Below are 24,320 nucleotides of genomic sequence, written 5' to 3'. Positions count from 1 at the left end.
GTATTTCTAGCCAGTCAACAGGGGATAGCACCAGCAACTAAGCAGGAGCAGACTTCAAGGCATCTCTTCAGACTTCAATTCATGTTGCTGAAGATTCAGCAATAGCCATCCAGATGACTGTAGAAACTGAGATAAATACAAAATCATGATTAGTAAATGTTTAAGCCTCCCTTGGTTTCAGCAGGCTGCAGCACTGTTTCTTCCCTTGTCCTCTCCCAGACACTTACTCTGTCTGCTACCCCTTCATGGAAATAGAGCTCCTCAGCCCACCAGCACTGTCCCTCAAGGTACCCTAATTAGTTAAACACATAGAATCAGAGGACTGGAAGGGACCTTGAGATGTCATCTAGTCCAGTTCCCTGCTTCATGGCAGGACTAAGTGTTATCTAGACCATTCCTGACAGGTGCTTGTCTAACCTGCTCTTAAAAATCTCCAATGATGGAGATTCCACAACCTCCCTAGGCAATTTATTCCAGTGCTTAACCACCTTGACAGTTAGGAAGTTTTTCCTAATGTTCAACCTAAACCTCTCTTACTGCAATTTAAGCCCATTGCTTCTTGTCCTATCCTCAGAAATTAAGAACAATTTTTCTCCGTCCTCCTTGTAACAACCTTTTATGTACTTGAAAACTTATTATCATATTCCCTCTCCATCGCCTCTTCTCCAGAGTAAACAAATCCAGTTTTTTCAATCTTCCCTCATAGGTCATGTTTTCTAGACCTTTAATCGTTGTTGCTCTTCTCTGGACTTTCTCCAGTTTGTTCACATCTTTCCTGAAATGTGGTGGCCAGAACTGGACACAATACTCCAGTTGAGGCCTAATCAGCACAGAGTAGAGTGGAAATATTACTTGTCGTGTCTTGATTAGAACACTCCTGCTAATACATCCCAGAATGATGTTGGCTTTTTTTTGCAACAGCGTTACACTATTGACTCATATTTAGCTTGTGGTCCTCTATGACCCCCAGACCCCTTTCCGCAGTACTCCTTTCTAGGCAGTCATTTCCCATTTTGTATTTGTGCAACTGATTGTTATTCCTAAATGGAGTACTTTGCACTTGTCCTTATTGAATTTCACCCTGTACACATCCTTTCCCTGAATCCCACTGAAAGATGTGAGTCTTCTGGTTTACAGTTTAACTCTGCCCCAAGGCTTGTGGTAATTTTGCACAGAGAAACACTTACTTTGTCATATAGAGCACAAGAGAGTACAGATCATACAAAATAATAAAACCTATACCTATTTCCCTACCTTCACTCCAGGACATTATTTGGGCAGAAGTCAGGGTCCGATCTGGGGTTGTCCAGGTCCTTCTGGCTCCAATGTACGACTTGTGGACCGGAACACAGAGCCATCTTCTCCCAGGGCAGCTTGCTTCCTTTGCCCTTAACCAGACTGATCTCTTTCTTCCTTTTGCCCAAGGCTTTCCTTTCCCTATGTGACTCTTTATTTAAATCATTCCCTGATTACCTGGCTTTCTTTGTTCTGTCTTTTGGTAACGTTCCACTGCTTCACAAAAACCGCTCTCTTCAGATGGAGAAGGAAGTATCTTTTCCTTTGGGTATGACTCTACTGCTCACTGGTTTGCTGCAGACTAACTGCCTGTGTGGAGCCTGCTGATGCATATTAACAGTTCTTTAATGCCCTTTGATCAAAGAAGACTAGATCAAAGCACTTTAATAAACTGTTAATGTGTGTCTATAGGTTCCACATTGACAGTTAGTATACAGCAGGCTATTGCAAATCCCAGTTTTCCACAAGCTAAGACTATGTCTACACTAGCACTTACATTGGCAAAACTTTTGTCGCTTGTGTGTGGGGAAAAAACAGCTCCCGAGTGACAAATTTTGCTGGTATAAGTGCTCATATGCACAGCGCTATGTCAGCGGGAGACGCTTTCCCACCTACATAGCTACTGCTGCTTATTGAGCTGGTTTTATTATGTTGACAGGAGAACTCTCTCCTCTCGGCATAACGCAGCTACATGTGTGATCTTACAGCTCTATTGGTACAGCTATGCTGCTGTAAGCTTGTAACTGTAGACATGCCAGCAAGTTAAAGAAGTATGGATTGGATGAATGGACTATAAAGTGGATAGAAAGCTGGCTAGATTGTCGGGCTCAACGGGTAGTGATCGATGGCTCGATGTCTAGCTGGCAACCGGTATCAAGCGGAGTGCCCCAGGGGTCGGTCCTGGGGCCGGTTTTGTTCAACACCTTTATTAATTATTTGGATGATGGGATTAATTGCACCCTCAGCAAGTTCACAGATGACACTAAACTGGGGGGAGAGGTAGATATGCTGGAGGGTAGGGATAGGGTCCAGAGTGACCTAGACAAATTAGAGGATTGGGCCAAAAGGAATCTGATGAGGTTCAACAAGGACAAGTGTAGAGTCCTGCACTTAGGACAGAAGAATCCCATGCACCGCTACAGGCTGGGAACTGACTGGCTAAGCAGCAGTTCTGCAGAAAAGGACCTGGGGATTACAGTGGATGAGAAGCTGGGTATGAGTCAGCAGTGTGCCCTTGTTGCCAAGAAGGCCAATAGTATATTATATATAGGTGCATTGCCAGCAGATCGAGGGAAGTGGTTATTCCCCTCTATTCGGCACTGGTGAAGCCACACCTGGAGTATTGCATCCAGTTTTGGTCTCCCCCACTACAGAAGTGATGTGGAGAAATCGAAGCGAGTCCAGCGGAGGGCAACGAAAGTGATTAGGTGGCTGGGGCACATGACTTACGAGGAGAAGCTGAGGGAACTGGGGTTATTTAGTCTGCAGAAGAGAAGAGTGAGAGGGGATTTCATAGCAGTCTTCAACTACCTGAAGGGGAGTTCCGAAGAGGATGGAACTAGGCTGTTCTCAGTGGGTGGCAGATGACAACAATAAGCAATGGTCTTAAGTTGCAGTGGGGGAGGTCTAGGTTGGATATTAAGAAACACTATTTCACTAGGAGGGTGGTGAAGCACTGGAATGGGTTCCCTAGGGAGGTGGTAGAACCTCCATCCTTAGAGGTTTTTAAGGCCCGGCTTGACAAAGCCCTGGTTGGGATGACTTAGTTGGGGTTGGTCCTGCTTTGAGTAGGGGATCGGACTAGATGACCTCCTGAGGTCTCTTCCAACCCTAATATTCTATGATTCTATGGCCTAATTGTTTGTGTAGACAAACCCTCCATGCCTGTTTCCCATTTACACAAAGGCCCAGTGTAAAGAGGCCTTGGCGTGGACATAAATTACATTTGCTCCCACTTTAAGGCTCATTTATGGCGCTGTCAGCACGTTGTAGAGGGCTCTCCATATAAATGAGAATCAGACTCCAGTGTTGTTCTTCGCAAGATTGCACATTACATTTCAGGTGTGTGAGTGCACAGTGCACTGTTGTTGGGAATTTTCCCCTCATTGATATCTGTTGGGGTGGTGCATGTCCCCTCTGCTACCTAGCACTGCTATGTGATGGTATAAAGGCCAGAGCAGCCCCCTCAGTTCCTTTTTACTGCCTAATATGGTTGTTGGAGGATCTGTCTTGCTGCTGCAGGTTTTACTTGTTTTACATTTGTATATAGTGGTAATAGTTAATAGTATAGTGTCTGGATAATTTAGTAGTGGGTTTCCTTTATTGGGGGTCTTTTTTGTGCTCTGCTGTTCCTGCCATTTGGGTTCCAGTACCCAGTGCTAGGGCATGCCATGGTCCCCAGGCTTCAAGCCCTGGAATGCCTGCAAGAAGTCAATGCCAGTTAGTGACCCGCACTCCAGGCGCCAGAAGTGTCTAGGAAAGGCTCTTGTCAAAGACAGGAGCCAAATTGCACAATTCTGGGTACAAGGGGAGCTGGTGGGAAAGAGGAGGAGAGCAAAGCATGCACTGGCTGGAATACTATGATTCATTGAGGTTCAGAGCTCCATTCCTTTCATGTATAACAGACTTGTTCTGTTTTTGGCAGACATATCTGATGAGGTTTTCATAAATAAATTAGGAAGAAAACAGTCAGCCCTACTTCAGAGAGAATCAGCTTCTCTTTTTTTGGGTAGATCAAAGTTTCCTGTATGCACTGCCCATCAAGGGAGAGATGAACACCAAGGTTTACATGGCAGAAGTTGGATTAAACAGAATGGAACCTACATCCAGAAGTGGCCTCATTCATTGTAAGTCAGTTTGCTGGACTAGTGGTTGATAGCTTTGGATCTGGAAAGAGCAGTAAAGAACCTTGGGGGTCTCTCCAGGTATCTGGATCTTGAATGCAAGGTGATGAGTATGGTCTCTTGAAGAGCTGGGCTAGATCTCTGTTGTATGAGTTTCCACTTCTACACAAGACCATGCAATGGTAGGAAAAAAGAAGGACTCCTAAGCACTATGGTAATATGAATAGTAATAGAAGAGCGTTAGTGATACTGTTTATGCCATTGTGGCTGAGGAGACTATGGTTCTAAGGCCTGATTAACCTAGCACTGGACTCTCCAATATCCCTTCCTCATACAGAAGGACAGGAATTGCAAAAAAAACCAACATTCCTCCATCCAAGACTAGATAGGTTCAGAACAGATATTTGGATGATGTGCTTATCACACTCATGGACTCTAGAAAGAAGGCAACAAATAAAATTTATTTTACTGTCTGATTTAAAATCCATAGTTAAACTACTATGTTAAAAAGGTGAAACATGGTCTTGAGTTTCTCCAATAGGGACTTAATTGGGTGTATAAGAGTGTTTAAGTAAAAAAGTTGTCTGTACTATAATGTTCTAAGTATATTTAAGAAAAGATGATTTTGTACAAATCGTAACATTGAATGCTGTCTCAGGACAACTTATCCTGATTCCAGACTCATAAGATCATAAAGCACAACCTTGGAATCTTATTCTGGTTGTTACAACATTGCCTCAATTGAACCCTTGTGACACATGTAATTATATTTCAGTCTATTAAAGTAGACTTCCCAATAGCTGCTATCTCCAGAGAGATTTTTGAATTTGAGAGCTTTTGCTCTGTAAGGTGATGAGTCATTCCTGAACTAGAGCCGGATTAAGACACATGTGCTGATGAGTCATTCCTGTGCTAGTTCCAGCCAATCCACAAGCCAGGAGCTGGTCTGGTGATACTCATGTCAGGTATAAAGCCTCATAGGAGAAACAGCAGCTTAGCCTGCTCAATGTTACTTCATGGTTTGTAACTCTCCCCTTCCTGATACTGGTAATAGACTCCACAAGCCTTAGCCTGCTCCAGCCTTGCTCTTTCTCTGTCCTTGTTCCAACCCCACTCTGGACTCCTGATTCCAGCTCTGACCCCTGGCTCTGTGCACTAGGCCCAACTGCTATGGCTCCAACGACTTGGCAAGACCCCATCATGGTTTATGACACTCTCAAACTCAGTATTGTATTTTTAACTCAAACAAGAAGTCCTATCAACTGTCGTAGCATTCATCCCTAAAGTAAATTGAAGAAATATTATTTTTTCTGTCATCCATCAAACCCTAGCCTTTAGGAGTTCTGACAATCTCAGGGCAGAGAAGTTAGTTCTTTTGTAATCATAGAAATGTGGGGCTGGAAGGGACCTCAAGAGGTCATCTAGTCCATTTCCCTGCTCTGACCAACTTTACCAAGAGCATCCCTAACAGGTGTTTGTCTAGTATGTACTTAAATATTTCCAAAGACGGAGATTCCACAGCCTCCCTTGGTGTAACATACTCCGGTATCTTAGCTATTATTATAGTTAAAAAGTTTATCCTCATATCTAACCTAAATCTCCCTTGCTGCAGATTAAATGGATTATTTCTTGTCCTACTTTCAGTGGTCATGGAGAACAGTTGATTACTGTGCTCTTTATAACAGCCCTTAAGATTTGAAGAGTGTTATCAGGTGCCCCATAGTCGTCGTTTCTCCAGGGTAAACATGCCCAGTTTCTTTAACCTTTCTTCATAGATCATGTTCTCTCTCCCCCCCCCCATTATTTTTATTGCTTTTCTCTAGGTTCTCTCCAGTTTGTCCACATCTTTCTTAAAGTGTGACTCCCCAAACTGGTCACACTTCTCCAGCAGAGGCCTCAGCAGGGATAGCTCAGTGGTTTGAGTATTGGCCTGCTAAACCCAGGGTTGTGAGTTCAATCCTTGAGGGGGTCGCTTAGGGATCTGGGGCAAAAATTGGTCCTGCTAGTGAAGACAGGGGGCTGGACTCAACCTTTCAAGGTCCCTTCCAGTTCTAGGAGATTGGTATATCTCCAATTATTACCTCCTGTGTTTTATATATAACGCTCCTGTCAATACACCCCAGAATGACATTAGCCTTTTTTGCAACTGCATCACATTGCTGACTCGTATTCAACTTGTGATCCACTATAATCCCCAGATCCTTTTCTAAAGTACTACTGCCTAGCTAGTTATTCCTGCAGGCACCGCCCACCCTCCCCCTGCATGGTTCCTGGCCAATGGGAACTGCGAAGCCAGCACTCTGGGCGGAGGCAGCCCACAGAGCTGCCTGGCCACGCCTCCACCTAGCAGCTGAACGAGGGGGATGTCGCTGCTTCCGGGGAGTGCCCCAAGTAAGCACTGCCCAGAGCCCACCTCCCCCTATCCCGTGCCCCTGCCCCCTCCCACACCCAAACTCTGGTGCTGCTTGGTGAGGGGGAGCACAGGAATGCAGGGGACCGAGACTGCCCCAGCAGCAGCCAGAGTACCTGGCGCAGGGCTGCCTGAGTTGTCCTTGAGCCAGGTGCACCAATCACTGCAGAAGTCACAGAGGCCATGGAAAGTAACAGAATCTGTGACCTCCGTGACAAACTCGCAGCCTTATCCATAATTAAAAGATGATCCTGCTTTCCTTCCTGAAAATACACTGCTATGAAAATCCCATTGTAACAGATCTAGCACACAAAAAAATAATAGGGAAATTTATCCAATCTTTCCTGAAATTTCCATTCTTTGAGTAATAAGACCCACAGATTTTGCCCACCCTGGGGACAAATGGATCATCCAGACTAATGATGGAAATTGATATCCAAAGATTTGGAATTATTTCATTAAGGGAAAATTATCTCATTGCTCTGCAGTAGTAGAAATTGTGTGCTTTTTCTTCAAAGTATAGTTAACAGAAACTCTAATTTAGGAGAGTAGGATGGAATTATCCTTGTGGAAGTTATCTGAACTTGAGAGAACTTGATGTGGTGGACCATTCACCTGCTGTCCATGATTGACAGGTTTAGTTCTGCCCTCAAACTGCAAGGCAACTGAAGTAACACTGTAATGGTTCTGTGGACTATGTTACTCAAAGAAAAGAAATGTTCAGGAAAGCATGGATAAATATTACTGTTCCTGTCTTTTGGTGAGAATTTGTGTTGAAGAGATTGATTTCTCCCACTTCCAGCAGACAAAAATAAAATGTGACTCATTTGCCGCTTAACTGCTCTGTAACACTTCAACTTTATTAGAACTTGAAGTGCTGCTCCATGCTTATCTTAAATGACTTCAAATATGTGTATTATCTAAGAAAGTTCAGCCATGAATTCCATGTCAATACAATTGTTTTAGTCACAGCCACTCTTAGGAAGTCTTTCTTGGAAAGCTGAATCTAAAAAGATGTGTTCTCTGTCCTTTTTTCCCTGCCACAGACAGAATCTTTATAAAAACTGTCCAGAATGTTGTTTAATTTGACATCAAGCCCAGAGGTCTGCTTGTATCCAAAACAAATTGTACGTCAAAATTGTTTTCTTCTTACATTTCTGTTTTCATTGTAATTTGAGAGTCAAATTAGAGCTCAAGCAATTTGACTTGTATCAGCAAACAGTGGCAAGCCTCAAGTCACTTCTACCTGTTGAGATTAGTGAAACAGCCACTAAAAATCCATTAAATACATTTACAAAACATTTTTCTGACTTCACATTGTAGTATGAAAAAAGAATTGTGAAAAGTTTTTCATCTTTTCTATCTTTTATCAAGGATACCACTGTCTCTGATCTTTGATGTGTTATTGCTATTATCAGAAATATACTTTGTTACTATAAACATTTTTTGATATAGGATTGCAACATGTACACACTTCTTATCTAAGTTAAGCATTCTTTTTCTTTTATTAAGACATCTCTCCAGCATTCTAATCTCTACTCCACGTGAGAGAATATTTATCTTTAGAGGAATTGAAGTTTTCTACCTGTAACTGATGTTAACTGAAGGTGACAGCCGTAACTCTTTGATTAACTTCATCTGAACAGCTGGGTAGTAATAACATTTTTAAAGCATTATATTGAAAAAGTAATTGATAGATGGAGGGTTTGATGCAGTGACCTTGTACTCGGAATGTGTCATCATTTGTAAAAGTAAATTTTATAAATTGCTTCTCTGGAACAATTTTTTTTTATTACAGTAGTGCCTAGGGGCCAACCAAGAATGGGGTCCCATTGTACAGTAACTCCTTGCTTAACCATGTAGTTATATTCCTGAAAAATGCAATTTTAAGCAAAACGATGTTAAGCGAATCCAATTTCCCCATAAGAATTAATGTAAATAGGCGGGGTTAGGTTCCAGGGAAATTTTTTTCACCAGACAAAAGACTATATTGTGTGTGTGTGTGTGTGTGTGTATACACACACACAGTATAAGTTTAAACAAACAATTTAATACTGGTACACAGCTATGATGATTGTGAAGCTCGGTTGAGGTGGTGAAGTCAGAGGGTGGGATATTTCCCAGGGAATGCCTTACTGCTAAATGATGAACTAGCAATCGGCTGAGCCCTCAAGGGTTAGCCCATTGTTGTTAATGTAGCCTCACACTCTACAAGGCAGCAGAAGTGGAGGGAGGGGAGACAGAATGGCAGGCAGAGAGACACACCATGTGTGTGAGAGAGAGATTGCATTGCCCCTTTAAGTATGCTGACCCCACTCTAAATACACTGCCTTTTTAATCAGATCAGCAAGTTGAGACAGCAGCTCCTGCCAGCAAGCTCCCTCCATCCTGAGCCCTGTCATCTCCCCACCCTGCTCTTTGGAAATGGGGTAAGCGGGGAGCAGGAGGAGGGGGACACCCTGACATTAGCCCCCCACTCACTCCCCCCCCCCCCAGCACAGCAAGTAGGAGGCTCCAGAGAGCAGTTCCAAGGCAGAGGGCAGGAGCAGCACATGGAAGTGCGGGGAGGGACAGCTGAACTGCCGGCAATTGATAGCCTGCTGGGCGGCTGCCGCACAGGGAACTTAGGGGAGCGGGAAGCTAACGGGAGCTGCCAGTCCACCCTGGTTCCAAAACCCCACCAGCTAGCTCCAATAGGCTGCTCTTCCTGCAAGCAATGGACAAAGCAAGTGGCTGCCAAACGACGTTATAAGGGAGCATTGCGCAACTTTAAACGAGCTTGTTCTCTAACTGATCAGCAACGTAACAACGAAACAACGTTAACCAGGACGACTTTAAGTGAGGGGTTACTGTACTAGGTACTGCACAAATATAAAATGAGAGAGTCCTACCCCAAAGTGCTTACCGTCTAAATAGACAAGGTAGATAAAGGATACGGGGGAAAGGCTGTAATGTAGAAAAAGCGGGATGGTTTTAAAATACAATGTTAGTGCTACTATTTCTTTTTTAAATGTTTAAATGTTCTGAATGTGGTTTAGTGAGGAGTGGATTAGCTAGGTGGAAAAAACAAGGAAGGGTGAGAGGACATAGCAGGAATATGCTGGTGAGAAGGAGGAAAGGAAGGAGTGAGGCTGAGGTGAAGAGACTGAAGGAAAAGGGCAGACTGGAAACTATAAGAAACAGTCTTGTGACATAGTCAGCATTTGATGTTCCCTGCTTATGTGCAAATGATCTGTTGGCTTCATTCTCTGGCTGTCTTCACCCTGCAGTTTCTTTCCCTGTGGCCAGATGTCACAAGGATCTTAGTGGGCCCAAAGGGGTTTATGCATCTCCCTTGCACAGTTCTGGGTCCAAAGGGAGCTGGTGGGGAAGGGGAAGCCTTGGCTCCCCCCCTCCAGTGCTGCAGTACTTGGTTTAAACTGTTTCTGCTTCTAATTAGTACATTAATTAAATACTTGGAAGAAATTAAACTGCTTCTGCTTCTAATTAGTATATTAATTGAATACTTTGAAGGATACTTACTCTCTATTCCTACCCCCTGGTTCCATAGTGCTGTTCGAAGACACAGACAAGGCATTCCCTCCTCCAAAATAAAAGCCTTGAAAGCGAGTGAATGCAGAAAGATGAAAATCTTCCACCTTTGTTTTTGGATATCAGTTTATGTGGATGCGGACATTCTGAACAGTGGACCAATGAACTTAGTCTGAAATATGTTGTGAGGTGGTGATATATAATTATATTTTACAAATATTTAATTAGCTAAGGTTAAAACTCTACTGAAGATATATATATATAGTAGTTTAATGAACATTGTAATGGTTTTACTGGGGTAACTGTTAGAGGAAAAACCTGCAGATTTCACTGAGTATAGAAATTCTTTGTATATACTGCCCACTGTGAATTATTGTACACGTTTGTGTGCTCTCATCACAACAAAAATAATGATGGGGTGGAGAAGAAATTTGTCTAACATGGATTCCTCTTTTTGTGGTATGTGGAAGACTTTGGAACTTGATTTTCAGAGGTGTTCAGCACCTGCAGTTCTCATTCACTTCCTAGTGTTCAGTATCTCTGAAAATGGGGCCCTGAGTTTTTAGGAAGAGATGTCCAATGCTCCAGTACATGTGGAGTCTAAAACTGAAGAGGCAAAGTGGACAATGGTTACAGCAAGGGTCTGGGAGTAATAACTTGGGTTTTATTCTTGGCTGTGTAGTTAGTCATTCTAAGCAGTTTGGTCAATGTCAAACTTGTGCCTCAGTTTACCCATCCGTAGAACGGGAATAACACTTCTCAACTTCTCTGGGAAGTTGTGATGCTTAATAAAAATGTGTAAACCATCTTTTATAATGCAGATTTTTTTTCCAAAAAAGTATTTCAGTATTGGAGAATCTGAGAATTGCATATTTTTCTCTCTGATTCTGGTATTTTGGTGTATATGAGAACCAAATTATTTATTCCTCTTCAAGTGCTTGCTCATGTCGATTCCATGTTTGGTGTGTACGCACCCATGTGCACAGCTATTGGACATTTCCCTCCCTAGAGAGTTCCTTTGAGGGGTCAACAAGCATGTGGACCAAGGGGATCCAGTGGCTATAGTGTACTTAGATTTTCAGAAAGCCTTTGACAAGGTCCCTCTTCAAAGGCTCTTAAACAAAGTAAGCTGCCACAGGATAAGAGGGAAGGTGCTCTCATGGATTGGTAACTGGTTAAAAGATAGGAAGGAAAGGGTAGGTATAAATAGTCAGTTTTCAGAATTGAGAGAGGTAAATAGTGGTGTCCCCCCGGGATCTGTTTTGGGACCAATGCTATTCAACATATTCATAAAAGATCTGGAAAAAGAGGTAAACAGTGAGGTGGCAAAATTTGCAGATGATATAAAACTACTCAAGATAGTTAAGGCCCAAGCAGACTGCGAAGTGCTACAAAAGGACTTCTCAAAACTGGGTGACTGGGCAACAAAATGGCAGATGAAATTTAATGTTGATAAATGCAAAGTAATGCACATTGGAAAACATCATCCCAACTATACATATAAAATGATGGAGTTTAAATTAGCTGTTACCACTCAAGAAAGAGATCTTGGAGTCATTGTGGATAGTTCTCTGAAAACATACACTCAATGTGCAGCGGCAGTCAAAAAGACGAACAGAATGCCGCGAATAATTTAGAAAAGGATAGATAATAAGACAGAAAATATCATGTTGCCTCTAGATAAATCCATGGTATGCCCACACCTTGTACTGTGTGCAGTGTGGTTGCCCCATCTCAAAAAAGATATATTTGAATTGAAAAAGGTTCAGAAAAGGGCAACAAAAATGATTAGGGGTATGGAACGGCTTCTGTATGAGGCGAGATTAATAAGACTGGGACTTTTCAGCTTGGAAAAGAGATGGCTAAGGGGAGATATGATTGAGGTCTATAAAATCATGATGGGTATAGAGAAAGTAGATAAGGAAGTGTTTACTACTTTTCATAACAAGAACTAGGGGTCACCAAATGAAATTAATAGGCAGCTGGTTTAAAACAAATAAAAGGAAGTATTTCCTCACACAACGCACAGTCAAACTGTGGAACTCCTGGCCAGAGGATGTGAAGGTGAAGACCATAACAGGGTTCAAAAAAGAACTAGATAAATTCATGGAGGATAGGTCCATCAATGGCTATTAGCCAGGATGGGCAGGAATGGTGTCCCTAGCGTGTGTTTGCCAGAAGCTGGGAATGAGCGACAGGGGATGGATCATTTAGTTATCTGTTCTGTTCATTCTCTTGGGCACTGGCCACTGTCAGAAGACAGTTTACTGGGGGGACCCTTGGTCTGACTCAGTAGGACCATTCTTACGTTCTTATGTTCCTCTCACAGAACCAGGGCCATCTGCTTCCCCCGAACCTAGCGTCCCTTCATCTGACAGCATGGCTTCTGCGTGGCTGAATGCTGAGGAACATCCCTGCTTGGCACAAGTCCAGCACATCCTGCTGGGTAACAGGAAGCCCTCTACCAGATTGGCCTACCTGGCCAAGTGGAAACGCTCAGATCAGGCCTCAGATCAGGAGGTTTTCTGCTCCAGGTCCTTGCTTCAATCCATCTTGGACTACCTGCTTCACATCAAACTCCAAGTCTTGGCCCTTTTTTCAGTTAAGCTGCACTTGGTAGCTATCTCGGCCCTTCATCCTCTGATCCAGGGCAGATTGGTCTTCTCTCAGGAAATGACGCTCAGGTTCCTGAAAGGCTTGGAGAAGCTCTACCGTCAGGTCCACAACCCAGTCCCTAGTTAAATCTGGTTCTCCCTTGGCTCATGGATCCCCGCTTCGAGCCATTGGCATCCTGCTCCCTGCTGTTCCTCTCATGGAAGGTCACCTTCCTGGTAGCGATCACTTCAGCCTGATGGATCTCCAAGGTCAGAACATTGACTTCGGAATGCACTTACCTGGTTTTATGTAAGGATAAGGTCCTGCTGTGCCCCCATCTGGCCTTCTTACCAAAGGTGGCGTCACAATTCCACTATAATCAGGACATCTTCCTCCTGGTCTTCTTTCCGAAGCCCCACAGGTCTAATGAGGAGTGCAGGCTGCACTCTTTAGATATTAGATGGACCTTAGCTTTCTACATTGAAAGGATTAAACCCTTCCATAAGTTGACTCAGCTCTTCATTGTGCTAGAAGACAGGATGAAGGGCTTACTGTTTTTCTCTCAGAGGATCTCCTCATGGATATTGGCCTGCATCAAATTCTGCTATGAGCAAGTAGGAGTGTCAGCTCTTACTATCATGACTGTCTATTCCACCAGAACATAAGCTTCTTCAGCAGCCTTCCTCACATAAGTACTGATTCAAGATATCTGCAGAGCTGCCACCTGGACTTAGATTTATACCTTTGCGTCTCACTATGCCATCACCCAGCAGGCCCGGGACAATGCCAGCTTCGTCAAAGCAGTGTTGCAAGCAGTACGACCATGAGCTCTGAGCTCACCCCTATTGCTTGTGAGTCACCTAACATGGAATCGACATGAGCAAGCACTCGAAGAAGAAAAAACAGTTACTTACCTTTCATAACTGTTGTTCTTTGAGGTGTGTTGCTCATGTCCATTCCATGACCTGTCCTCCTTCCCTGCTGCCAGAGTTGATGGCAAGTAGGAACTCAGAGAGTGCTGGGCCGGCGTCACATCATATACTGACTCATGAGCACGGGGCTCCAGAGGGCGCCAGAGTCGGCCCTACGGATACCACTGGGGGGAAAATGTCAGGCAGCCCTGCACGTGGGCGCGCACACACCTAATATGGAATGGACATGAGCAACACATCTTGAAGAACAACAGTTACGAAAGGTAAGTATCCATTTTATCTCAATGCTTAATCCAAAGTAGGGTCACATGGATGATGCTTTTGCTATTCAGCCAAAGGAGGAAAAGGAATGAGAACTTTCTTCACTCTCTCATCAAGGTTGCATATAAAAGCACAATGACAAACACTATTCTGTGTTTAGTTAGGCAACTCGTTGTCAGAATTGTTTATTGATATATTTCTATCTTTATAGCTATGTCTATGGATCTATGTTAAACTGGATATCTTGCTTTCTTTTGTTGTACAGCATGATGAACAGAAATATTGTTTACATCTTGCCTGTGTTTGTAGTCTTCTGTATTAACTTATTAATAAAATTAAATCTGTTTTTCTGAGGGTAGAAGTAATTGGCTAACAGACAGAGCTGTTCAAGCCAATACTATTACGCCATGGCAGCACATAAAACAGTAAAAATATTTAAGTCTCTTCTAGTCCACAATTTTATGGATAACCTGCCCCAGCAATTGGAACAAAATCTTGTTGGATCCTGGTGTAGCATGGGAGCTGCTAGAGTGGGCCTAGTAACTGCTTGGCTGGATGAGACTCCATTCTTCCTCAGCATACTCCCCTGAAGACTCGCTCTCTATCAGATGGAGATTAAGCTGGTGGGACAGAGAGATGGCAGTAACTACTGAGGGAGAAAGCCCTCAGCAGGCTTGTCTGCTTTACAAAATGTTGTGTTCAAACATAGTTGTGAAGTTATCTTAACTGACATCATGCTAATGATGTCTGAGTGCTCAGTGTAAACCAGGGCAAATCAAATGCAGCATCATGTCAGATAATTGTGATTAAACCTTGGTCCCAGCAGGTTTTGTTTGCCATTAGCACACAGTGTTCCATGTGACATTTCTTGGTCTGTACTGATCCGAGTGTCCGGGCACCATAGTGTCAGGTAATTCAACTCTTCATAATCATTTTTAAAAACAATAACGTTTTGTAACATAGACAAGCCCAGAGGGAGCTACTGAGAAAACCTTTGCCTCTGAGCATAAAGGCAAAAGACTAGAGCAATGTTAGTGGAGTTCACAAGGCGTCTGTAGAGTTTGCTGACTGAGAGACTGCACTAGTTAAAGAGGAGTCTCTTTCCTGCCTCAGAAGCTTGAGAAAAGCATTTTCTAAGTCTGATACTGCAGTGGATTCCAGTGATAGGAAAACCAGTAATGGTCTAAATATGTATTTCAGGAAGCATCGCTCTTTTGTTATTAGAAGGTAGTTGGAGCTGCCCATTGCTGTGTGCTGAGCTACCTGTTTGGTTTTACATATGAAGTGTCTAATAATACTAAAGAATGTCTTTGGTGCATAAAGTTGTTCTTACATTTGTTTTATCTCCTTGACATTTACGTGAAGTTGCCTTGATTTATATGCTGAATTGTTTGAGCTTCTGTCTGCTGTAAAACTTGTTTTGGTCTTTGTGCTTCATACGTATTTCAGTTGAGGTATGGCTACCATGCCATTGCTTTGCAAAAAGAGGATCTAAATGTAATCGTGGGTAATATTTTTATATATTAAAAATGAAACCAGTGATATGGTTGAGAAGCTGGAACTGGTTACAAAAAAGAAACTCACAAATGCAGCATAGGTAAATATTTAAAATAGAGCCTGATTCTAGTATCTCTCCACTGACTGCAGAGAAGATACTCCTGATTTACATTAGTATAAATGAGGGGCGAATCATATGTAAAAGGTTGCAAATGGATATCTCATTGCCTGACTCGCTGGAAATTACAAACTTTGAAGATACAGTAGAACCTCAGAGTTACGAACACCAGAGTTACGAACTGATCAGTCAACCACAACTGAAACGGGAAGTATGCAATCAGGCAGCAGCAGAGACCAAGAAAAAAGAAAAGGCAAATACAGTACACAACTATGTTAAACATAAACTACAGTACTAAAAAAATAAAGGGACAACAGCATTTTTGTTCTGCATAGTAAAATTTCAAAGCTGCATTAAGTCAATGTTCAGTTGCAAACTTTTGAAAGAACAACCATAATGTTTTGTTCAGAGTTATGAACTTCCTCCATTTCCGAGGTGTTCATAACTCTGAGGTTCTACTGTAACATATATGGGAATACCTTAGAATTCTTGTCCCATCTGACTTATTCATAGCAGACTATCTAGCATCCATTGTGGCACGTTATTAACTCTGACTGGCAGAACTGATTCTTTCTCTTCTTCATTCTAGATTAATCTTTCTGTGCTCTGTGACATCAACTTTTATTTATATCGGCTTCTCACTGACTGATTTCTTCCTTGTGATAAAGTGATGCTGAATCATTGTGGGCTTTGACATTCTTCACAAACAGGTGGGGGAGGTGGGGTAGTCTAACAAAAAATTACTGCATTAGTGCTGAGCAAATTGGTTTGATTAAAATGAGAACCAACTTGAAACGTCATTCTACAGCTGAACTGATAAAATGAACGTTTTGGGTGCCAACAATGTGGTCAGCGCTGTACAAGACTCAAAGGGAAGAAACAGACTGCCCTAAGGATTTAGTAATCTAAATTGATAGAAAACACAAAATGCACTGGCAGATCCAGGGGCTGGCTTTATCTTGGGGTTGTGGGGGAGTTTTCTTGTTTTGTTTAGATTTTTTAAAAAGCTTAGATGAGAACTCCCTCAACATCTAATCCCATTACAGTGTCTTGTTTTGCTTCTTGCTTTCCTATCCAGATTGGAATAGTCTCAACTATTCTCATGGGATGTAAAATATTTAATTTTAGTGAAGTGCTCTGATGGGCTCCTTTTACTTCTTGAGCTTTTTCCATTTTAGTTAGTAATTGGTGACCAAGCTTTGTGGTTTAGTAGTTAGAGTAAAAGACTGGGAGTCTTGAGGATTCCACACTAGGTTCTTAATGCAGTTTACCTATTTATTTAGTCTGACCTTGATCATCTCACTTCACTTCATTCTGCCTCATTTAAAACTAGCTTGAAAATGGGATAGAAAAGGACTTTGCTGAGAAAAAGGTGATGTATTTGCACATTCCTTGATAAATAAATTACACACAATAATCATCTCCAGTATAACTGGTATATTGCCCACCGCTGCCTCTTTCTCAAGAGGTAGAGAGGTCCAATTGGGATCTGCCTGCCCTCAAATACTGCTTGTTACTTGCTTTGCAATCACACTGCAGAAAGATGCCACCATGGGTAGGATGACTGTGTGAACCTCTCACTAATCTGCCAGTGGTACCCTTAGAGGGAGGCAAGGAGATGTCTTAGAAATTTCATATTTTTGGAGCCATAAAATAATTGGGTCCCTGGTAGTACAGTATTCGTGCAAACATATTCCCTCATAAATGTTTTATTTAAAAGATGTTCTTTCAGTATAAGAGTTTAAGAAAAAACAGTAATATCAAAATTGATGAATAATCCTGTCTCAAAAAATACTGTTGTATCTGCTTGATGGAATAATCCGTTAACTCTTCCTATAACACATCCCTTTTTACATCTTTTTTCAGCAGGCGAGCATTTATATAGCAGTTTGGCCTCTTTAGCTGCAAATCTGTACAAAAGCACTTGAAGAGTTAATATTAATTTCAGATACAACGAAGTCTCAGTTGGTGGTGTAAACATGCAGTCAGTGGACAGAGAAATTTATTGCCTTCTAGTTTTCTGGCTCAAAGCCCAGATAAGTATATTTGGATTAGTGGACCAAGAAACCTTTTTGCTAGTGACCTCTATGAGACACTCTTTCAGCTGCACTGTGTCCATAATGATACAGCATTGCATGTTTTATCAGCCTAAATCTTTTGACTAGTACTTCATTTCTGCGTGATTAATCTATTTGGGATTATTACTCCTATAATATGCTCAAGTATCACCTTGATTTCTTCTGCCTTCTGTTTACCTGTAGTTTAGACTTGTAAATTATTTTTTACTCTTCTTGATACTTCACAGATTGTGTACGTGAGTATCTTGTAATGAAATGTACTATTTATTAAAAGGAACAGTCTTATTGATACCTTATTGAAATCAGAGGAAGACTGTGCAAAGCCCAGAGCTTTGCTTTTTGTATAGTAAACTAGAGCAGGGGTTCTCAACGTTTTTCTTTCTGAGGCCCCCTCAACATGCTAGAAAAACTCCACGGCCCACCTGTGCCACAACAGTACAGCCTTGGCCCTGTTTCCAGCCCCAGACCTGCCCCCAGGTGCGACCCAGCCTTAGGCCTCCTACCCCTGTCCATGCCCCCACCGCTTTATCTTCATATAAAAGCCAGGACCAGCATTAGGAGATAGCAAGCTGGAGACCGCCTGGGGCCTCATGAAGCTACATTGCTCAGGCTCCAGCTTCAGCCCTGGGTGGCAGGGCTCAGGACCCCAGGCTTCAGCCCCATGCAGTGGGGATTTGGCTTTCTGCATTGGGCCCCAGCAAGTCTAATGCCGGCCCTGCTTGATGGACCCCCTGAAACCTGCTTGCAGCTCCCCAGGAGGCCCCAGACCCCTGATTGAGAACCACTGAACTAGAGCATGACAACAGTCTATAAAAATAACAACAGAACTCTTATTTAGAACTGTTGTGTATGTGGCCAAGCTGGTAAGTTCAAGATCTTAAATTTGCTTGCCAAATAGGAAGCTTTGAATAATGACTGATTGTCTGAAAACTTCTCTTAAATGGTGTATTATTTATTTCGGGGTTAGAGGGGAAGCCTAAACAAAGCTTTTTTCAGTTCTAATGTAGTTATACAGGATATCAGACATAATGTAGTATGACGTTAATGACCCTCAAACACATAGCAAGTGCATACACTGTACTCTGTTTAAAAGCAAAATAAAAAAATATTCTTATGGTCATATGGGGAAGGTACTTAAAAGTCAGGAAATGCTAAAGTTATGGTCACCCACACAAGTTTAACTCCCTTGTGAGTATGTATTTTTATTGCTGTCTCTAATTAAATGATAATATTTCTCCAGTAATAGAATAGAGCATATTACAATGACTTTGGACAACCTTAGATGCACGTATATAGCATTTTGAATTCTGTATACTGCTCTGCATGTATTTGAAAAAAAGTTAGTCACTTGTGTACAATCTGTCTCATTCATAACGCACCCTACAAGAAGCATATCACAAGGTTGTAAAATATGTATTATATTGTATTAATTGAGTGCTAATATGTTATCACATAACTAGGGGGAGGGACAGCTCAGTGGTTTGAGCATTGGCCTGCTAAACCCAGCGTTGAGTTCAGTCCTTGAGGGGGCCATTTAAGGAACAGGGTTTTTAAAAAAAAAAAATTGTCTGGGGATTTGTCCTCATTTGAGCAGGGGGTTGAACTAGATCAGGGGTAGGCAACCTATAGCACATGTGCTGAAGGTGGCACACAAGCTGATTTCCAGTGGCACTCATCCTGGCCACTGGTCCAGGGAGCTCTGCATTTTAATTTAATTTTAAATGAAGCTTCTTAAACATTTTAAAAACCTTATTTACTTTACATACAACAATAGTTTAGTTATATATTATAGACTTATAGAAAGAGACCTTCTAAAAATGTTAAAATGTATTACTGGCACGTAAAACCTTAAATTAGAGTGAATAAATGAAGACTCAGCACACCACTTCTGAAAGGTTGCCGACCCCTGAACTAGATGATCTCCTGAGGTCCCTTCCAACCCTGATATTCTATGAACTGAAGACTATATTCATGTATACACCCAGAATGGATCACCGTTAAGTTGCAAGTATATCCATAATTTTGATATTTCCTGACCTTTGAGTTGTTTACTATTATTTTAATCTAGTTTTTAAAATGAATTGCCTACTCTGAAGCACCTTATGAAGTCTGGAAAAGGGAGCTGTATGGTTTTTCCATAAAGACACATAGACCAGTGGACCCCAAGCATTTCACACACACACACACGCACACACACCCCTGTCTGTGCCCCTCCCGGTAGCTGAGGCTGGGAGTGGGGCCACGGATCTGGTGGGAAGGAGGGGGACATGGACAGGGGTAAGAGGACCATGGCTGGGCCACACCTGGGGGCAGGTTTGGGTCCGGGAAGGGACAGAGGCTTGCTGGGGGCAGAAGAGGAGCTGCAGATGGGGGCTGAGGCTGAGGACATGGCTGGGGCTGGGAGCGAAGCCGCAGCTGGGGGCCAGGGGTGTGGATGGGGCTGGGGCTGAGATGGGAGTGGAGCCAAAGTTGGGGGGGGTAAGTCTGGGGCTGGGGCTAGGAGCAGAGCTGGGGGCAGAGCAGGGCTGGGTGACACTCCCTCCCTGCCCCCTGTTTGGGCTGGTCCGGGTCCCAACACGCTCCTCCCCCCCCCCTGAACATTTGGGGCATTCCCCACAGTTTGAGGATCTTTGACATAGACTGAGGAAAAGATACTGATTACTGTATTAACATTAGCCAAATTAACATTTTTTGAGTTTGGAGTCTTCTGTTTTTTCTTTTGTACATTTAACGACTATGTCAACTTACCGAAATATATGATATTTAACTGCCCCGGAAGCTAAAGACACTACCTTGTAGTCTGTAGGTCCATGTCAGCACGACTGACAGATCTGAGCAATGCCATGGTCCCTGGCAGGTTCAGCCTCAGTAGTAGTGTCAGTTGGAGACTGACTTGGCTGACTTTCATACTCTTCCCAACCCATAGAAACGGAGCTGGATAATAATTCGGCTTAACTATTCAACATGGGCACTGGCAGTGAACAGTGTTGAAGAAATTCTGTATTCTACTGAAAATAGTCAATCTGAATGAATAAAGGTATTTGAAATGTTAGATTTTATGATTGGCAATTTATATTTTTAGGGAAAATAGAAAGTCTTAATGTTTTATGTTCTGTTTTTTTGCTGTCAGTGAAGTTTTTGAAGTTTTTATCTTTAGCTCCTCTTACTGTTTTTCCAAAATGTTTCCATGTTGACAAATCAAAGCTTATATTCATATGCCAAACCATACCTTTGTTTTGTTTTACACAGATTTTGGGGTGCACAGAGCAGAATAGTGCAGCCATGTTTCGCAACAGTCTCAAGATGCTTCTTACAGGTGGGAAATCAAACCGCAAAAACAGGTCCAGCGGTAAGTAAATGAAGACTCCTCCTCATACAGTAACTCCTCACTTAAAGTCGTCCCGGTTAACATTGTTTCGTTGTTTATGTTGCTGATCAATTAGGGAACATGCTTGTTTAAAGCTGTGCAATGCTCCTTAATAACATCGTTTGGCAGCCGCCTGCTTTTTCCATTGATTGCAGGAAGAGCAGCCCGTTGGAGCTAGCTGATGGGGGCTTGGAACCAGGGTGGACCGGCAGCCCCCCTATCAGCTCCCTGCTCCCCTAAGTTCCCTGTGCAGCAGCCGCCTAGCAGGCTATCAATTGTTCAGCTGTCCCTCCCCCCACTGCCGTGTGCGGCTCCTGCCCTCTGCCTTGGAAGTGCTCTCTGGAGCCTCCTGCTTGCTGTGCAGGTGGGGGAGATAGGGGGGTTAATGTCAGGGTGTCCCCCTTCCCCCCCGCTCCTGCACCCCACCTACCCCATCACCATGGGGGGGGGCGGGTCACGACAGGGCTCAGAATGGAGGGAGCTTAGAGTGGGGTCAGCCTACTTAAAGGAGCAACACACACACACACACACACACACACACACACACACACACACACACACACACACACAGTGTGTGTCTCTATCTCCCATGCTGTCTTCCCTCCCTCCATTCGTGCTGCCTTGTAGAGTGTGAGACTACATTAACATCAATGGGTTAACCGATTGCTAGTTCTTCATTTAGCAGTAAGGCATTCCTGGGAAATATTCCACCCTCTGACTTCACCACTTCAGCCGAGCTTCACAATCATCATAGCTGTGTACAGTATTAAATTGTTTGTTTAAAACTTATACTTTGTGTGTGTGTGTGTGTGTGTCTCTCTCTCTCTGTATATATAGCTGAAAAAAAAAGTTCCCTGGAACCTACCCCCCCATTTACATTAATTCTTACTGGGAAATTGGATTAGCTTAACATTGTTTCACTTAAAGTCGCATTTTTCAGGAACATAACTACAACGTTAAGTGAGGAGTTACTGTACATACCTTTTTATCTATATCTTTGATTAAAAGTTACACTGAATTTTAAATCCTATTAAATTTTGCTCTTAATGATTATTTTTACTGCCATATGTGTACTGTATGTGTGTTTAATTGAAGTATGACCCAACATGGTCTTCTAGACTCCACATCATTATAGATTATTAGAGTGCTTCTTTTTGTTACTTTATTGTGAGCAAGACTATGATTCATTTTAGGAAAAGGCATAAGCACCATATAGACACAAAAATAGTTATTAAATTGGAAAATAAGACAGAGAAAAGCAAGCCATTATATGTAAAAAGAATCCAGACTCCTATGCTAATCTAACATTAAGATTCAAGGTTCAGGTTTTAATTATGTAAATTAAGTACATTTACAGTTAATTTTTTCCCAAGAAAAATGAATTTGTGACACTGCTTTACAATGAGATCTTTTGTGTATGAACGTGCTTACATAAAACATATGCAATAATATATAATGCCACTCATGCATTGGAAAAAACTGAAGCGTGATTATGTAATGAAAGGCAATGTTGCAGAAGTGCAGCAAGAACTGGAAGATGTGCCTACTCATTCTGATGCACACAAGATACATGGACTCTACAAAGTCTTCTTTTGGGAGGGTCTTCTATTCAAGTGTTTACCAGACTTGACTTTGCCTACCTTTTGAAATCTTAGCTATCTGCTCATGTCAGTATGTCTCCATGATAATGAGTGGTGGTGATCTGTTTATTGAAGCTTCAGGAAATGAGATGGTAGTAGCAGAAGTCAAACCCAGGTCTTATTGTAAAACATAGCAGAAACTTACTTCTACAGCTGACAAATATATATAAAAAATGGTAATATACATATCACATCTCAGAAAAGCATAAAATCTTGAACACCAGTGAGCTTCAGATAGTCACCAGTTTAAATTCTAAACAGTTCCAAACCTGTTTTATTTTTAAAATTAGAGAAGATCAGGCTATTAAGATTATGTTACGGTGGAATGATGATGATGATGACATTTGAGGCTGCAACAGAATTTAATTTGGATGTGAGCTCCCTTTATTTCTCAGAAGTGTTGTAAAGTGGTGAAAATAAAAATAATTAAATGTAGACGGAGTATTTGAATTTTTCATGTCGGGTTGGTGCAGAGTTGGTTCATACACACAGAACACTGTATTTTCTACAATGCTGTTGATTGACTTTCATTTCCATCTCCAACCGATATCGAAGAGCACTCCGTTGTACAACTTTATCAAACTCACATTCACAAAAACCTTAACAGCTGTCTCATTCTATTTAATCTACTGATCAGCACATCTGTCAGTCTCTTTGCATTTGGGAAGTTATTCAGCCGTAACATTGCTGAGGTTGCTGTTAAAATTTTGCATTAAAATGTGAGTTTGATGCAGTTAGGGTATGTGTTGCTCTTTGATATCTGTTGGAGATAGAAATGAAAGTGTTACAGAATTTTGAAGTATGTTATCAACAGTATTGTAGGCAATAGGAATGTGGCAAGGATTTAAGGATATTTTTTTCTTTAACTTTTTATTTCCATGTGTTTAAGTTTTTTGGTGGATGAAGTATAGCCTTCTGTCACCTTAACTGTCATTAAACAAAGTTTGTGCTTGTGTTAATAACTACTTACAAGTAATGTTACCTTGAGAAATATTGGTATCTTATGTACTGTACTGCAGCACACTCATTTGTTTATTTGTCTCTGTGTAACTTGATCAATGTGATAAATGGAATTGATATCTGGAGGTATTCAGTGATTAAATGGAGAAAAATATAAATGTTTCCTGTTTGCATTGTGCTCTATATGTGGTTAATATTTATAATCTTCAGAAAGAAAGGCAGGATCCCCCAGATATTAAATCTTGGTTTATAATATATTTGTTGGGTGAAATTACCATTAATCCTTAGTTTGACATGTGTTCAGCTCCAGTAGTGAACAGTGTAATTGAGAATTTACTCAGAAATCAGTGTGGAAAGGACCAAGGTGTATAGACTGGTTTCTTGACAGAGAAAAGAAACAGAGTTTTAAAATTAAAATTTACACCCAGATTCCTTGCAATGAATAAACCATCGAAGTCCCTGCTTTTTACACTGCAGTCCTTCTACCACCCTCCTACGGATGTGTTTACAGTAAATATTAACCCACACTGTTTTGCTAGGTTTGATCTATGAGAGATGCTGTGCGTGTCTTTTCTATCTGTGAAGAAGAAATTTGGAAAATATTACTATACATTTTTATTATAGTCTACTGAACTTTTATCGCTTACCAATTTAAATATAGATTTTAATTTTAGAGAGAGAGAGACTATGTGTATTTACTGGAAGACCATAGCAAGTTGTAGAGGAATGGGATTGGCACTCAGTAAGGTGAGGAAATAAGGGGGAACATGCACTTTTAAGGGATCAAGGAGC

The 24,320-nt window shown here is 41.9% G+C and overlaps 1 protein-coding gene across 6 annotated transcripts in view; it reads left to right on the top strand.

The window, feature by feature from the left end:
• TANC2 (tetratricopeptide repeat, ankyrin repeat and coiled-coil containing 2) overlaps positions 1-24,320 on the top strand; it is a 602,081-nt gene that overhangs the window by 156,205 nt on the left and 421,556 nt on the right. For all 6 annotated transcript variants that reach the window (XM_044999330.1, XM_044999329.1, XM_044999328.1 and 3 more), the window contains exon 3: positions 20,811-20,910. In XM_044999330.1, coding sequence (XP_044855265.1) covers positions 20,844-20,910 — 67 coding nt within the window. In that variant the 5' untranslated portion in view covers positions 20,811-20,843. The remainder of the gene's footprint in view (positions 1-20,810; positions 20,911-24,320) is intronic.

This window comes from Mauremys mutica, chromosome 25 (assembly GCF_020497125.1).
Source record: "Mauremys mutica isolate MM-2020 ecotype Southern chromosome 25, ASM2049712v1, whole genome shotgun sequence".
Lineage (NCBI taxonomy): Eukaryota > Metazoa > Chordata > Testudines > Geoemydidae > Mauremys > Mauremys mutica.
The sequence above is the reverse complement of the archived record's forward strand: the minus strand, read 5'-3'. Positions and strand labels throughout refer to the sequence as shown.